This window comes from Panthera leo, chromosome B3 (assembly GCF_018350215.1).
Source record: "Panthera leo isolate Ple1 chromosome B3, P.leo_Ple1_pat1.1, whole genome shotgun sequence".
Lineage (NCBI taxonomy): Eukaryota > Metazoa > Chordata > Mammalia > Carnivora > Felidae > Panthera > Panthera leo.
The window spans coordinates 81,939-98,187 of NC_056684.1; the positions used below are offsets into that span (position 1 = coordinate 81,939).

Consider the following 16,249-nt stretch of genomic DNA (forward strand, 5'->3'; position numbering starts at 1 on the left):
GGCGCCGGAGGTGGTCCGGCCCTGGGGGGGGGGGGGGTCCGGAGGCCTGCTCACCGCAAGCCCTGGGGCAGCGCAGTGTCGACACCGAGGAGGCTCTGCAAGCCCCGCGCGCAGTGTAGACGCGGAGAAGGAGGCTCTGCAGGGAGCGGGGCGGGAGCGCAGGCGCCGCTCTGATGGCTCCATTTCGAAGCCTCATTTTTTTCTGTGTGTCTCTCTCCTTTCTCTTTACCGTTCATCAAGGAACATTCCAAACGTATTCGAAAACAGCGTGGCCTAAGAACCCGCAGGTGCTCCGCGTCGAGCCTCCACTGTTACCAACTCAGGGCCGACACTGCTTCCGACGCCCCCGCCCCCGCCCCCTCCTAAACTACCGGCGAAACACGAACCCCAGTATCGCACCCAATACACCTGGCACTTACTGAACGGCGGCGTCGGAGCGCGGAGGCCTCGTTCGGGGGGCGTGTCCGCGCGCAGCTCCGGGAGGGGGTGGGGGCGCGACCCCGCGGGAGGCGGACCGAGCCCGCCCCCCGCGCGCGCGCGCGCGCCCCGTCCCCCGCCCCCCGCCCGCCTCCTCCGCGGAGCGCAGCCCGCGGGCCTCGGGCGCCCACGCCGGCGGGAGGGGCCAGGGCCGCGCCCCGCGCCCCGCGTCCGCGTCCGCGTCCGCGTCCGGCTCCGAGCGGGCGGGCTGCGCCGGGAGCCGCCGGGGAGTCCGCCTCCGCCTGGCCGCGCCCGCCCCCCGCGAGCATGGGCGCCCACCCGCGCGCTGCCGTGGTCGCGGGGCTCCCGCCGCCCCGAGCGCTGCCGCTGCCGCTGCTCCTGCTCCTGCTGCTGTCGCCGCCAGGTACGGGCGCGGGGCCGGAGGGCCGGAGGGCCGGAGGGGCGAGGCTGCGGGGGGGACGGGAGGGAGGGCAGAGAAGGGGCGCAGGCCGGGCGGTGCGGGGTCGGGGAGGCCCGTCTCCCCTCCGGCCACCCCTCCCCGGGTCGTCTGGGTGCGAGCCGGGAGGGCCGTCGGTTCAGCTGTCTGCATCCCGCCCACCCCCTCGTCCTGTGAATAGATGGCGAAACTGAGGCCGGAGAGGGCTGAAGACTGGGCGGGTGTCACCGTCGGGAGAGGGGCGTCGCTTCGCGGCTGGGGGGCCGGCGCGCCCGCCTCTCCGCGCCCCCGGCGGCGCCTCCCTCCGGCTGTCGGGTCTCGGAGAGGGGCGCGTCCCGGACGAGCCTGCCCTGACCCCGCCGGAAGGCCTGCTGGCGGTCTGGGAGGGCGGCAGACACCGAGGGGCCCGGGATTTGGCTGCAAGGGGAGCCTGTCGGGAGCGCGCGGTTTCTGACCCCTGGACGCTGAGGACCCCACCACCGCTCGCGCAGCTTCTGTGGCCTCTCCCGGGTGTGGGAGGGGGGAGCGGGCAAGACCCCATTTCAAGATTAACCCGACTTCCCTGAGGATTCCCCTCGTCCCTCCCCCCCCCCCCCGCCCCAGTTTATCCTCAGTTCTGTAACTGGGAAGGCACACAGCTGACTCACGTGGCCTGGGGTGTGGCTAATGAACAAAGGGGGTCCCCAAGGTTTCAGAGAGGTAAGGTCTTTGCTCAGCCTGTAAAGACACACTCAGCAGGAACCACGGGTCTCAGTTCAAGATCATGGGGGCCATGCAGACACCCAGTTTCTCAGAGAGTTGGTGGCCAAACGTCCATGGGGTCCTGGGCAGATGAAGGACAGCCCCAGACCTGGGCTGCAGAACATCTGGCCCCGGGTGACCCTGGGCGGCCCTGGCGTGCGGAGTGGACTGGCCATCTCTCCATCATGGAGGTAGCAAGTGGCCGGGCCTAAGCTGGCTGCGTTTGCATCCCACCATGCCCGTAGTGACGTTGAAGGTAAGGGTGGTGCTTGAGCTCTTACGGCGTGCTAGCACTGAGAACTTCACTTAGAACGACCCTGTGAGGTGGATGCGTTTTTACAGGCAAAGACAGCGAGGCTCAGAGAGGTTAAACCCCTTGCCTGAGCTCACACAGCTTTCAAGTAGTTTGGCAGGATTCGCACCAGATCTTTCCAAATTCCAGCCCAGGCTTGTGACCACAGTTTCTCCCTGGAGGAGTGTGACCTCATGTGTCTTTTGGCCTCAGTTTCCCAGCCCGTAACTTGAGGGAGTGGGGCTCGTCTGGGAGTCCGGAGCTCCACAGAGTACCCCCAGCACGTGGTAAGGAGGCTGTAGGTGGGTGGTGTCCCTGGTGAGGGGAAAAGTGACCATTACTTCCTGCAGTGGCCATCGCCTCCGAGGCTGAGCACCGTCTGTTTGAGAGGCTGTTCGAAGATTACAACGAGATCATCCGACCTGTAGCCAACGTGTCTGACCCCGTCATCATCCAGTTTGAGGTGTCCATGTCTCAGCTGGTGAAGGTGGTGAGTGCTGGCACCGCAGGCCATGGCCATGGGGTGCGGGGCTTCTGGAAGAGGCTTCCCCAGAACCAGCCTCCTGTTTGAATTCACTGTGCACTTTTTCTCTCTCCTTCTAGGACGAAGTAAACCAGATCATGGAGACCAACCTGTGGCTCAAACAAGTAAGTGAGCGGACCCTGGGCGCTGCTGCCCCCTGGTGGTGTCTTTTGTATTTGCTGTGCGGGACCCACAAAGAGCCCAAACAGCCAGCTTCACTCTGGTGAACCCAGGTCGGGGTGACTGCCTAGTATGTCTCTTCCTGGGCTTGGAGTCACGTGCACTACTCCACGCTCCTCCTGGAAGTCAGCCCCCCAAGTCACAGATGACAGATCGCAGCTTGGAGGGAGAGACCTCCTCAGCAACACAGCAAACTAGGACAGACCTGGGCCTGGAGCCCAGCCCCTGACTTTGGGCTGGTGCCTGAGGCCACCTCCTTCCCTTCTTCTTGCCAAAAATTTGCCCTTCAGTTCAAATCAGATGCTGTTGCTTTCTTTGGTAGAGTGGGAGCAGGGGCTCTGGATTTTCCTGTCCAGATTGAGGCCAAAGAAACAGGCTTCCACATGCCCCCCCCCCCCCCCCCCCACCCCGCCAGGAAGACTTTGCCCAGATCTAGGCAGATACCTCCCTGGACCAGTGTGACCCTTCGACAGCCCACACAGCCTTTCCACACCCAGAAGGCTGGAAAGCCAGGAGGGCATGGTGCCCGTTCAGCACTCTGTCCACAGGCTCACCTGTCTCTCCTCCCATCTCCCAGCCTCTATTCCCACACACTTCTCAGGCCCCGGTGGGACCATGGCTCCTTCCCCAGAACCCTTCAGACACCAGCCCCACTTAACCTGGAGGTGGAAGAGGGCTGTGTCATTAGCACCCTGCTCCTGCCAGTGGGGAACACGTCTGAAAAAGCTCCCGGAGAGCTGTTTCAGGGACGTAAATGGCAGGTGCTTACGGCACGGACCTGGCCAGCACCAGCACTGACTGGAGGAAGCACTAGTGACCCTCGCTGGTTGGTGAGGGGCTGGGCTTGCCCAGCCACGGAGGCAGTGTCTCCGGGTAGCCGGGAAGCAGCTCGCACACCCAGCCCAGTGCCATCTCCCCCACAGGCGCCCACGTGAGAAGTGGGGCTCCTGGGGTCTGCAGCGTGGAGGTGGGGGCTTCCCCAGAACAGCCGGTTTCCAGGAAGGGGACCGTGCTGTCCTTCCGCTGCTGCCTCCTCTCTCCCTGCCTGCTCCCCGCAGATTTGGAATGACTACAAGCTGAAGTGGGACCCCTCTGAGTATGATGGGGCAGAGTTCATGCGTGTCCCCGCACAGAAGATCTGGAAGCCGGACATTGTGCTGTATAACAAGTAAGGGACTGCCTGGCCTTCCTGGGACCTTTCCCAAGAGGGCTTCGTTGATGTGTTAATTCCACAGGTGTTTACTGAGCACCTGCTATAGGCCAGATGCCGGAGAGAGCCACCCTGACTCCAGGACTTCACCACACACCGGGGGACAGGCATGAACTGTGATATCCAAATGTGCAGTAACAGACCAGATTGGGGCGGGGGGGGAGGAAGGGCGGTCTGCTGCCAGGGCCCTCACTGGCACTTGCCCTTCCCTGTAGGTCAGGACCACGGACCACTGGGTTCCTCTGCCCCCGCTGACTGAGCCCGCAGTTTCAGGAAGCCTCTCCGCTGTATCTCACAGCGTCTTCCTCTCCAGGCGCAGCCTGCCCATCATGGTGCCCCCTAAACTGGCCTCTTTCCACATTTAAGCGTTGTTATTCGGCAAACATAAAATTTAATGGATGTTTTACAGTATGTACTAGTTTGTTCTCTGGGTATTGAAAAACATCATTTTTATACCTGTGCTTTATCTCTAAGGTTATGTTTTAACCATTAAGCACTTATCAGCAGAGCACTTCCTATAGAATTAATCTGATTTTAACGATTGAAAGCATTTCCATGTTTAGGTTTTTATGCCATATTAGTACAAACTCATATGCTTTAACTATTAGGACTGCAGAAGCTATGTTTTTGGCTGAGTCCCACTTTCTGGTCACTGACTAAAAGAAGGGTCTTTAGCCACTCCAAAGATGGGCCGTGTTTTATTTATTGGCTTTCCAAGGAAATACATCATTCACAAATGTTTCTTTCAGGCAACTTGTATTTATAAATTTAGTCCTCACAGAACTGGGACAAGGTAAACTCAAGTGGTTTGCAAAACATGAGCAGTCTTACCAGTCTTCTGATCCACAGGCTCTTAGGGAACTGGGCAGAGTGTTGAGAATTTTAGCTAAGCTAGAATTAAGAAAATGTGCAAAAATTTTAATGTCATGATTTGAATTTTTTTTTTAACGTTTATTTTTGAGACAGAGAGAGACAGAACATGAACAGGGGAGGGTCAGAGAGAGAGGGAGACACAGAATCGGAAGCAGGCTCCAGGCTCCGAGCCATCAGCCCAGAGCCCGACGCGGGGCTCGAACTCACGGACCGCGAGATCGTGACCTGAGCCGAAGTCGGATGCCTAACCGACTGAGCCACCCAGGCTCCCCGTGTCATGATTTGAATTTTGTAGCTGTTTCCTAGCCGGCAATCTTGAGTGAACAGCTGGAGGACTTCAGGCTGTGAGTTTAACGCTGCTGCGTCACAGTGAAATGATTCAAATTGAATGTGGTGAGGAGCAAATAGCGTAAGGAATTTCCTTTGAGTCTGAAACTGAAGATAGGTTGTAAAGAAAGTCACCCAACCCCTCCAAGTTAGAAGTCGTTTCTCGGGACCGATCCTCCGTTGAGAGCCTCTTCGTGTTGACAGGAGAAACACCTTTTACGTCCTCGTGCCAAAGCTTCCCCTATGGTTTGTTTTCTCAAGTTCATTCTCTACCAGGATCCTCAGAAAGTGCTCATGGGCACAAGATGCCTTATGTTCTTACATGTTTATAATTCACTGCAGCCTTTTTAGAGAATATGTTCAGGTTACTTAGCTGGATAGAGAAACTCCTTGGCTGAAATCTTCCTTCATGAAAATCTTCTAAAAATGCCGACTGCTCCAGTATGAAGTGTCGCTGTCAAAATCTGATGCCAGTCAAATTGGGTGACATTGGAAGACAAGGGGGACTCTGCCGATCAGCATGTGGGGACCACAAAGTGAACCAGCTCTGTCCTGGGCGAACCGGGAGGCACAATCCTGGCAGGGGGTGTTCTTTCAGCTCAGGCACCCAAAGGCTTCTTCCTTCATCTGGAAAGTCAGCTGTTTGACTCTGTGCCACAGATGTGACACGTCTTTACTCCAGGAAAGCTGGTTTCAGGTTCTGGGTCTTAGGATTTGTTCTTTTGCTTTGGCTTTTCTCTCCAGGAACTCCATCTTTGTGTACGTCAGAACTTCACCCACATTCTCTGTTCTTGCTCAAGTTCTTGTTTCTGTTTGATGTAAAACTTGCTCTCTCTCTCTCTGGTTTCATTCCTGTGACTGCGCTTTCTCTGGCACCTTGTTTCTTTTAGCCGTTGCTTCTAAGATGGTTTTTGACTCTTTCCTAAGTTGCCGGCTCTTGATACACCTGCTGTTGTCTGGCCAGGTTATTTAACATTTTCTGATTATGCTGCTCCTTCATGGCTTCCAGAGATCACTTAGCACTTCTTAATCTGTAATCCCAGGTAGGTTGTCACTGTCACCTGTTCTGGGCCTGTCCTGTTGGGGTATGGCTTCTCTGCTTGTGATTCAGATATTCATCTTCACGCATTTCTCACAATATTTCTTACAATACAACCTAATCCTTTTCCACTGCTCTTGTTGAAATAGGTGGCCTTTGCTAAACGTTTAGGACAGGCTCCCAGACGGAACAGGGTGGGTGGGGGTCTCTTTTCATCAGCTTGAGGGCCCCTGGGAAGGCAGGCTTCTGGGCCTGAGCCCAGCCGCTGCTGGATGCCTGCTTCTCTAGCTTGTAACCCATATTTCTCTTCTCAGCCTGTTTCTGACCTGGTTTAACTTGGGTCCTACCCTAAGCAGTGTTTTTCTGGGCGGGTCTCAGTCCTTCCAGAAGGGAGTCTGGGCGGGGCGGGGGGGGGAACCCTCGAGCCCACACCAGCCCCCGAAGGCCTTCCCTGCAGACCGCCAGTGGGCCCCACCACCTTTTTGGTTCCCTCCCCAAAACTGGAAGCTGTAAGGCCTGTGTTTCACTGTTCCCCTTGCTGAGGAGTCAACGCAGACTGAGGTCCTCTTTTCTGAGGGACAGATGCTTCTTGGTGGCTTCTGTGCCTGGGGCTCTTTCCCTGGCGGCCACCACCTCCAGCTGATCCTGCGTGGTCCAGGCAGGCTGCCCTGGGGTTGCTCACTGGACCCCACCCGCTCGTGGGAGGCTGCATGTAACCTGGCTGTGATGACATGGTCACAGGCTCTTCTTTGCTGGGAACTTGGAGAATGTTCACACCACTCACCACCCTTGCCTGCCCCGAAGCCCAGTCTCCCTTAGAATGAGCCCTCAGCTGGTTGTGTGCACCCTCCTGGGCGTCTCTTTTTTGACAGCCTCGCACATGGGCTCCTGGACCCCTCCCACACCCGCTGGCTCTTACTGCCGACCATCCCCTGGACACCCCAAGGGCGAGACCATGGATTTTCTGGTCATTCTTTTTAGTCCACGAGACCCACCAGGTGCCCTGTCTGTGGCTGAGGCTGTGCCGCACCCCAGGGCCCAGCAGGGTCTTGGCCTTGCCCGTCTACCAGTGGCAGAGAGCAGAGGCCCTGCGCTCTGACCTTTTGATCCCCGGTCAGTAAAGCGAGGGGCTGGACTAAGGCAGGTGCTGGCATGGGGCTCCTGTGAAGGACTGGGTCAGTGTTTTACATCTGTGGGCTGGCCTCTGCCTCTGAAAGCAGCCTCCCTGTAAATGTCTTCACAGAAGGGGCAGGCCTGCGGGCCGCACTAAGAGGTCCCCTTCTGTCCTGACGTTTTGTTGACCCAGGACACTGTCTTCCAAGGCAGTGAGGGCTGCGTGGGCCCTCCCCGCACCCCTCCCCTTACCATGTGAGGACGGAGGGCACAGCAGGACTGTTGTCAGGACCAAACATGAACAAAGCCAGCAGGGCCCCTCTGGACGAACCGGCCGACCAGACAAGAGGGAGGCGGCAGCCTGGGGTCTTAACTGGTAGCATCTGTCCTCCACGGAGGCACAGGAAGGGGAGGGCCAGACAGCAGATGGAGGACATGGGCAGGACACGTCCCCTCCTGTCTCCACGTGTTACTAAATCACGGCAGGAACACACGGAGATCCCTGCATGTTTGGGTCTGTCACGCGCGTCAGCTCTTCAGGCAGATGGGTGGTGGCTCCTTCTAAAGGGTCTGAACTCTATGCCGCCAGCAGAGCTGACCCAGGGACATGTGTGGAGCCTGCCCCGGGCAAGGCCACCACTTGAGGGCCGGCTGCTCTGACTCTCAGATGCAGGACTTGGTACATCGGTCTCTGCATAAAAGGAGAGTGTGGGTATTGCAGGGAGACGAGACCTGGAGAGAAACCAGGGAAAGATCAGGAAACTGAAGGCACGGGAGCCCGTTGTGCTGGATTTGAAAGACAAGGCATCAGAAAACATGATTGTTCAACCCGGGGGGGGGGGGGGGGGGGGGGGGACACAGGGTCACAGTTCAGGTCTGGTGGGAGCCCATCTGCCAGGGCTCAGTATGGTGGGAGTGGGCTCCCCACAGCTGGGCCTCACGCACGTGTGTGCACATACACAGGAGGTGCCCACGCGGAGACTGAACGAGGCTTTAACGGGATCCAAACTGCAGCAGAAGGAGGGCCAGATATCCCCAAAGGTTTCCTGCCTCGAGGACAACATTCATCTCATTTCTTTAAAGGGGGAAAAATCCCTTTCTGGCACTTGAGACGGTCTCTGTCGATATCAAGGCCAAGTTATATTGAAAACAAACCAGTGACCTGCCAGGGGTGGGGGAAGCATGTCCGATTGTTGCAGGAATGGAGCCTCGGGCCTCAGTGTCCCCGTCGGTCAGTGGGGAGGTGAACCGGGTGACCGTGCATGGCACATGGGGCTCTCCCGTTCTGTGGTTTTATAAGCCACCACTTGCTGCCTACTGCGGGTGGTGTGAGAAGCTGGCCCGGGCGACCGCACGGTAACGACTGTGTGTCATTTGCCACCTGTCTCTGCAGTGCTGTTGGGGACTTCCAGGTGGACGACAAGACCAAAGCTTTACTCAAGTACACAGGGGAGGTGACTTGGATGCCCCCCGCCATCTTTAAGAGCTCGTGCAAAATCGACGTGACCTACTTTCCATTTGATTACCAGAACTGCACCATGAAGTTCGGCTCCTGGTCCTACGACAAGGCAAAAATCGACCTGGTCTTGATCGGCTCTTCCATGAACCTCAAGGAGTACTGGGAGAGCGGCGAGTGGGCAGTCATCAAAGCCCCGGGCTACAAGCACGACATCAAGTACAACTGCTGTGAGGAGATCTACCCCGACATCACGTACTCGCTCTACATCCGACGCCTGCCCCTCTTCTACACCATCAACCTCATCATCCCCTGCCTGCTCATCTCCTTCCTGACCGTGCTGGTCTTCTACCTGCCTTCCGACTGCGGCGAGAAGGTGACCCTCTGCATCTCGGTCCTCCTCTCGCTGACCGTGTTTCTCCTGGTCATCACCGAGACGATCCCTTCCACCTCGCTGGTGATTCCCCTCATTGGCGAGTACCTCCTGTTCACCATGATTTTCGTGACCCTGTCCATCGTCATCACCGTCTTCGTGCTCAACGTGCACTACAGAACCCCGACCACGCACACCATGCCCGCATGGGTGAAGACTGTTTTTCTGCACGTGCTTCCCAGGGTCATGTTCATGACCAGGCCCGCGAGCAGCGAAGGCCACACCCAGAGGCCAAGGCCCTCCTACAGTGCTGAGCTCTCAAATCTGAACTGCTTCAGCCGCACGGAGTCCAGAGGCTGCAAGGAAGGCTGTCCCTGCCAGGACGGGATGTGTGGCCACTGCCACCACCGCAGAATAAAAATCTCAAACTTCAGTGCCAACCTCCCGAGAAGCTCCAGTTCTGAGACTGTCAACGCTGTGCTGTCCCTATCTGCTCTGTCACCGGAAATCAAAGACGCCATCCAGAGCGTCAAGTATATTGCCGAAAACATGAAAGCACAAAATGAAGCCAAAGAGGTAAGGATGTGTTATTACATCAGTCGTTTGTTCATTCGACAAACATCTGAGGTGGGTCAGGAGTCAGCAGCCTGTGCTTGGACCGGCCCCTCCATTTACCAGGTAGGGGTCCCTGGACGTGTGCCTCACTTACCGGAGCCAGTCCCCTCGTGCGCACAGTGGGACAACAGAGCCCGTCAGTGTGCCCTGGCGTTGGCCCCTGAGCTGCCAGCCGTCTGGGCCATCAGGACAGTGCCAACACACTCGGTCAGGAGATGAGCCGGAAAAGGGCACGAGACCAGCCGGTTTGACAGCTTTTACTTTCTGATTGTGTTTTTTCCCTTACTGAGGTATAAAGTGTATGCCTGTTAAGTGTACACGTCTTCACATTAGGTGTCCTCCCATGTAACCCTGAGTGCAGCAAGCACATGGGATGTGTCCCGTGCCCCTTCCCAGGCAGCAGCCCCTCCCCCTTGCTAACCACTGATCTGACCTCCTCGATTGGTTAGTTTTACCTCTTCTTGAACCTCATGTAGATGGAACTCCATAGTACAGACCCTTTCACATCTGACCTCTTTCATTCAACAAAATGCCTTGAGGCTTATCATCTTCGTGGTTTTTACTGGTGGATAGTATTCTACGCTAGGGCTGCGCCACCTTCTGTTTGTTTATTCTACAGTTGTTGGACATGGGCTATTTCTAGCTTGGGGCTGTTGTGAGGGAAGCTTCCATAAATATTCTTACACGTCTTTTGGTGAACACGTATACTCATTTCCCCCGAATGTACACCTAGGGGTGGGATTGCTGGATCACTGGAGATGTATTTTTAACTTCAGCGGCTACTGTAAGGTTTCCGAAGCGTCTGATGCATTGATACCCCACCCTGGGCAACGTTTGAGAGTCCACTTGCCGCACATCCTCACCCACATGTGTGAAGGGGTCCCTCATCGCCGTTTAATTAGCTTTTCCCTGTTGAGTAACGATTAGGAATCTTCTTCCTATGCTTACTGGCCATTTGTACATCTTCTTTTGTGAATTATCTAGTCAAACTCTTTTGCTCATTTATTTTAATTGGGTGAACTTCGATTTCCTCCGAAGATCTTATGCTAGAATTAATGTCAAGTATTAGGAATAGCGAAGTTTTACACTTAATAATATCAAATGTCTGGCTGCTCCCTGACCCTGTTTACCCCCAAGGTTATCAGAATCAGATCTGATAATTTTATGAGAAGTTTTGCTTTAAAATTAGTTGGCTCTGCCTTAAGCTGCTTATTAGCAAAGAGCTAATTAACTGATCATTTCAGCTCCTCACACACTGTAGGTGATTACCGTTGACAGGGAATGACTGGGGCCTCTTATTATACCCTGAATGGCACATGAAAGTGAAGGAAACAGGAGGGAGAGAGCAACAGCTGTCTGTCCATGCACCCCCCCCACCGGCACAGTTGTGAGCCCACCATGTGACTCTACAAAGGCAGAGCCTCCTGCTGAGCCTGTAATTTAGCCAACAGGTCAGGCACACCTTTAACTTCAGCTGAAGCAACCGCTGGAGCGTAAGTAAATGATCCGTGAACATCTCTCGTTTGTGTAACACTGACAACGTTTGCAGGTGCTCTCTACCCCTTTCTTTGTCCATCTTGAAAAGAATCATTCCAGGTAGCAAAAATTTAATAAAGATTGAGATCTAAATACTGAAGACTCCATCAAGTTACTAGAAATTAACTCTATTTCAAAAATTACTTACTAGGCACCTGACAAAGTGTTAGTTTCACGAGGGTCTAAGACCTATTGTACAAAAGGACATTTTAAAGATCGTTACTAAAAGGGAAGTCACAACCAAATGCCAAGAAGATACATTAGTGGCAAACTGTGGCAAGTGGTTCATCTCAAGGGGCAACCACAGCTCATCTCTGGTCATCTGTCACCACAGGGGACTTGGGCCCAGTCATAGCTCTCCCATTTTTCCAGAAATAGAAATTGGCCCACAGGCCAGCAGAGCGCAGTCTGTCCATGCTGAGAAGACTCGAGCTATCGGAAGAAGGTCTTCTTTGCCTGTGTTGTGTGACTGCCACGCCACCAACACGGTTTTCCAGAGAGGCTTTACCTTCCTGGGTCTACAGCTCAGCATGGCTGGTTCGCACTGTGCGTGGCCCCCAGGAACCTCACTGAAGGGCTGCTTTCCCAGGCCGCCTCCTGAGGGTGTGGGGAGCCCGTGTGTGACTGCCATGGCCCTCCCGGCAGGGGAACACCATGGTGGCTGCCTGCCTTGGCTGTTCCCTTCTCCGGGCTGTTCGTGTGGGTCACTGCTTGCTCACGTTTGGCCGTATTAGTAAGAAGTTTAATTACTGTTAATACGCAAACTGGGGTCGCACGGAAGCGCTCTTTGTTGGCGGTGTGTCTTTCACCCTGGGGCGGGCTCCACCATGTGAGCAGTTCTCTCAGTCTTGGAGGTGTGCCCAGGCCAGAGCCACGGTCTTCTGAGCTGACATTCTGAGATAGCTGGCTTCCTGTTGGGCTGAGACACACATGCAGACACACACAGATACGCCTCTGCGTGTCTACATCTGTATACAGGTGTGCACGTGTATCTCTACGCGCATATTTTCATTCCTTCCAGAGTCTGACTTTTGATCAGTGATTTGGGAGTTCCCATTTGTTGTAACTACTGTTTGATCAAGGCTGAATTTCTGTCATCTTACTGCATGTTTCCCACTCATTTTTCTTCTTTGCCTCAGTTCGTGCTGAGCACTGGGAAGTCTGAATTGTTTCTGCTGGCTGGAAAGCCATGTGTTCCGTTTCTGTTCTGGAAGCTGTGCCTCAGAGACTTAGACCCACGTGCGAGCTCTTCCAGATCAGTCTCCTCACTCCTTTGCATCTTGCCCCTGACCCCACTGTCCTCCCCTCTGGTCTTCCTACTGCCCGGCCACACTGGATATGACCAGAGCTTCAGTTGTGGATTTGGGGGAATACAGCTTTGGGTTTTGCCAACCCTTTCTCTAGTCTATATCATTTTTTTTTTTTTTTACGTCATCTTCACTAAACCACTGACTTACCCCCCTGCCCTCCTGGCTTTCTCTCCGCACTGACCCACCTTGATCCCAAGTGTTCATGGTTAAACCTTCTGAGGCCTGTAGGCTTAAAAGTGTAAAAACTCATTTTTAAGGGAGTTTAGCTGGATACAAAATTCTAGAAGTTCTTTTTCTTAAATACTTAAAAAACCCTCCTCCGTTGCCTTTTTGCTTCAGTATCACTAATGAAGTTTTAAGTTAATCTGAATGCTGTTTCTTTGCGATGAATCGATTCTATCTGGAAGCTACTGGAATTTGTAGAGAAATCCAGTGACCTCAAACACAGTCTGTTGGTGTGGATCTCTCCTAAACTGTTCGGCATCCTTAGGAGCCATTTTATCCTGAGGTTTTTCATCTTTGGTTCTGAGGGAATCGAGGTTTCCTCCGTGAAGATTTCCCATCCCCCATGTCTCTCCCTGAACTGCACACGTCTGCTTCCAGCCCCCCACCTCTTCCTTCCTGCCACCCTCACCCCTCCTCACGGGTTCCTTTCTGCCAGCTGTCCCCATCCTGAGTCTTTTCCTCCACTTTTCTGTCACATTTTTACTTGGTTCTTCTGTGACATTGCTTCATGTTCCCTATGCTCTCTCTGATCTCTGGGGTGTCCTCTGTAGTTTAAACCCTTAACCTGTCTGTCCTGTGAATTTCCTTCCAGATAGTTATGTTTGTATTCTGAGGCCTGTAAACTCACTTTTTCAGGGGCATCAGCCTTGCTGGATGGTATTTGGGGAGGCTCCACAAGGCAGGAGGCCCATGTGGCCAGACTGGACTAGGCCTCCCTTCAAAGGTGCTTCCTTCCCTCCAGGTGACCTTGTCCCTCAAGGGATGTCTCTCAACCTCCCAGCTTTTCACCTCAGCCAGGCTGTCCTCACTCACACATTACCTGCGTCTCTGGGCTGGGACCAGGCAGGGAGCAAAGAGGCAGAGCCCAAATCTCCCCGACCCCCGCCCTGTCCCTGAGGCCCTCCTCTGGCCCCCCCTAGTGGAACCCGGCGGGTGCCACAGCCTCTAACATATGGGCTCCCCTTGCTTCTGGGACATCTCTAGGGCCAGGCGAGGAGAAGGAGCCAAGAGCTTGCACTAGTTCACCGTTTTGCCTGACGCTTCTCTGTTATCATTAGTCCCAAAGTTTCCGGGCCCATAGGATGCCTTCAGGACTTTCAGAGTTAGACACAAATTGTCACCCAGCTGTGTTTGTGCAGTACATTTGTGCTCACGTGCAAAACTCGAGTCCCGTCTGTGTTCGCCAGGCAAAGCCGTGCAAATTGCTGTCAGAGGAAGATCTGTGGTTGGATGAGGGTCATCTTTTTTTTTTTTTTTTTAAATCAGTGTGACTATCGATAGGTACTATTCATTAAGGACTCTGTGCCAGAACATTATTTCACTTAATCCTCATCATAACCCTCTGAGGGGAGTACTGTTCTTATCTGCATTTCACAGATGGGGAAACTGAGGCAAAGAGAGGTCACATAACTTACCCAGGTTCTCAGACGCTGCGATGAAAATCAAAGCCTACCTGCTACAGCCTTAGGAGGGTTAGCTGGTAGGGGTGGGTGGGAACCACAGGTTCATTGTGTGTTTGAGGCACTTCGAAACCAGTCTTAGGAATTCACACAAAGTACTAGCGTTATAATTCTAATTTTAGCCAAATTCCTTAGTATCTTCAGGAGGACACATCTCCAGTTCGTGGCAGTAAAAGAAAATCCTTGTCTCCCGGTCCCACTTCAGTGTATTTAATTAAATCACTAAATCACATGCTGCCTCTTTTTTATGTGATTATTTCTTCAAAATCAGTTGATTCATTGGTTCTCTCTTCCTCAATTCAATTACAGTTTCCTTGTCTTCCCAGTTGTCTAGGAGTGTAATTAACATACAATTCTCCTTCCTATTTCAAGCCTGAATTAGGGCTGTATTATAGACAATTAGTCTTGCTCTTTCTACCGTCTTTTACTTTATTGTCAGCAATTATTTCTGATTTTCAGCCTGTCCTCTCACTGTTCAGAGTTCCACGATACTTTGGCCTTAGTGTTGAAGAAGATATTTGGTTAGCTGGGCAGGGCCAGGGGGCAGAGGGAGAGAGATGATGGCCTTGCCCTGCTTTACTTATTTCCTTTTGGAACAGATGTTAAATGGAAATTAGTATCTAACACTGGATAAGAACCAGCACTTTGAAGCAATGGTAAACGATGGTTGGATTGTATTAGTTATTCTAACAAAGTCCAGGAGTCCACAAGTCAAGTAACTGGTTTTCCTAACTTTATAAATTAGAATACAGTTTAGAAAAAAATAGGTTATGTATACATGAAGACATTTCTGGTTGTTTCATTTTTTGTTTATTTTTAAGTAAGCTGTATGCCCAACTCAGGGCTTGAACTCACAGCCCTGAGATCAAGAGCTGTTACACCCTACCGCCTGAGCCAGCCAGGCGCCCCAAGAAATTTCTGATTCAAAACAGACCGAATGTGAATATTTTATACCTGCCTCTTGTAATGCATAAAGGGGGACTTGAGAACAGTGTTTCCTCAGACTCCATTAGGAAACAGGGTTTCTTGCAGAATGGCTTCCGCTGCCACCACATATTTATTCGCTATTCAGTTCTGAAAATGTGTCCACTCTGCCCTTCCCTTCCTGCTTTACGTTTTCCTCTTTCACAATTTTTGCTTTTGTTTTTGTTTTCCAGATTCAAGATGATTGGAAGTATGTCGCCATGGTTATTGATCGAATTTTTCTGTGGGTTTTCATCCTGGTGTGCATTCTAGGGACAGCAGGATTGTTTCTGCAACCTTTGATGGCAAGGGATGACGCTTAAGCACCAAACTGTGTTTGCCAGAGGCCTCCTGGCATGCAGAGGGGCACTCGTTTGTTTTTATTGTGTAAAATACACTTGGCCATAAAATGTACCATCTTCACCGTGTTCAGGCCCACAGCTCGGTGGTGTTAAATAGTCATCGTTGTGCAGCCGCCACCGCCATCTCCAGGACTCTTCGTCTTGTAAGACCGCATCTCCGCACCCACTGAACACTAACTCCCTGTCCCCTCTCCCCCTGAAACCCACATTATACTGTTTTGACTACTTTAAGTACCATATAAGCAGAAGTGCACACTATTTGTCTTTCTGTGATCGGCCAGTTTCATTCAGCATCATGTCCTCCGGGCTCACCCATGTTGGAGCAGGCGTCAGAATCTCCTTTCTTTTTAAGGCTCAGCCGTGTTCCATTGCACGTCTATTCATGTTGCTTATCCGCTCATCTGGCAGGGGACACTGGGGCGGCCCCCACATTTTGGCTGTTACAGATACGTGTGCATCCATGTTCACAGCAACATTATCTGTTTGAGACCCTGCCCTCGATTCATTAGGATATATGCCCAGAGGCGGAATTGTTGGGTCCTGTAGTAATTCTATTTTCAACTTTCTGAGGAACAACGTTTCCAGGATGGCTGCACCAGTTTGCATTCCCACAGGGGCTCCAATTCTCCGCATCCTCATCAACATTTGTATTCTGTTTTTTTTTTTACAATAGTCATCCTAACGTGTGTGAGGTGGTATCTCACTGTGGTTTTGATGTGCATTTATGTAACGATTAGTGATGCGAAGCATCTTCTCCTGTGCTTATTGGCCGTTTGT

The 16,249-nt window shown here is 53.2% G+C and overlaps 2 protein-coding genes across 3 annotated transcripts in view; one reads left to right on the forward strand and one right to left on the reverse strand.

Annotated features, from left to right (window-relative positions):
• The first annotated feature begins 706 nt into the window (after positions 1–706).
• CHRNA3 (cholinergic receptor nicotinic alpha 3 subunit) lies at positions 707–16,093 on the forward strand. 2 transcript variants are annotated; one of them, XM_042940735.1, is made up of 6 exons: positions 707–841; positions 2,258–2,397; positions 2,511–2,555; positions 3,669–3,778; positions 8,566–9,577; positions 15,305–16,093. In XM_042940735.1, the coding sequence occupies exons 1-6, from the start codon at positions 745–747 to the stop codon at positions 15,431–15,433; spliced, it is 1,533 nt and encodes a 510-aa protein (XP_042796669.1). In that variant the 5' UTR covers positions 707–744; the 3' UTR covers positions 15,434–16,093. The 2 variants fall into 2 exon arrangements, with proteins under 2 accessions (XP_042796669.1, XP_042796670.1); XM_042940736.1 differs by lacking the exon at positions 707–841 and adding an exon at positions 1,840–1,871 and having other exon boundaries at positions 15,305–16,092.
• The window catches only part of CHRNA5 (cholinergic receptor nicotinic alpha 5 subunit), a 59,320-nt gene continuing 50,067 nt past the window's right edge, over positions 6,997–16,249 (reverse strand). Inside the window, exon 7 of the transcript XR_006203246.1 lies at positions 6,997–7,904. The gene's annotated coding sequence lies outside the window, so the exon portion shown is untranslated. The remainder of the gene's footprint in view (positions 7,905–16,249) is intronic.

What these genes read in the sequence shown, in the direction of transcription:
- CHRNA3 (XM_042940735.1), top strand. Translation starts at nt 745, where the DNA reads ATGGGCGCCCACCCGCGCGCTGCCGTGGTCGCGGGGCTCCCGCCGCCC. An exon ending in TGTCTCAGCTGGTGAAGGTG is followed by an intron (nt 2,398 to 2,510) that starts GTGAGTGCTGGC and finishes CTCTCCTTCTAG; the next exon opens with GACGAAGTAAACCAGATCAT. An exon ending in CACAAAATGAAGCCAAAGAG is followed by an intron (nt 9,578 to 15,304) that starts GTAAGGATGTGT and finishes TTTGTTTTCCAG; the next exon opens with ATTCAAGATGATTGGAAGTA.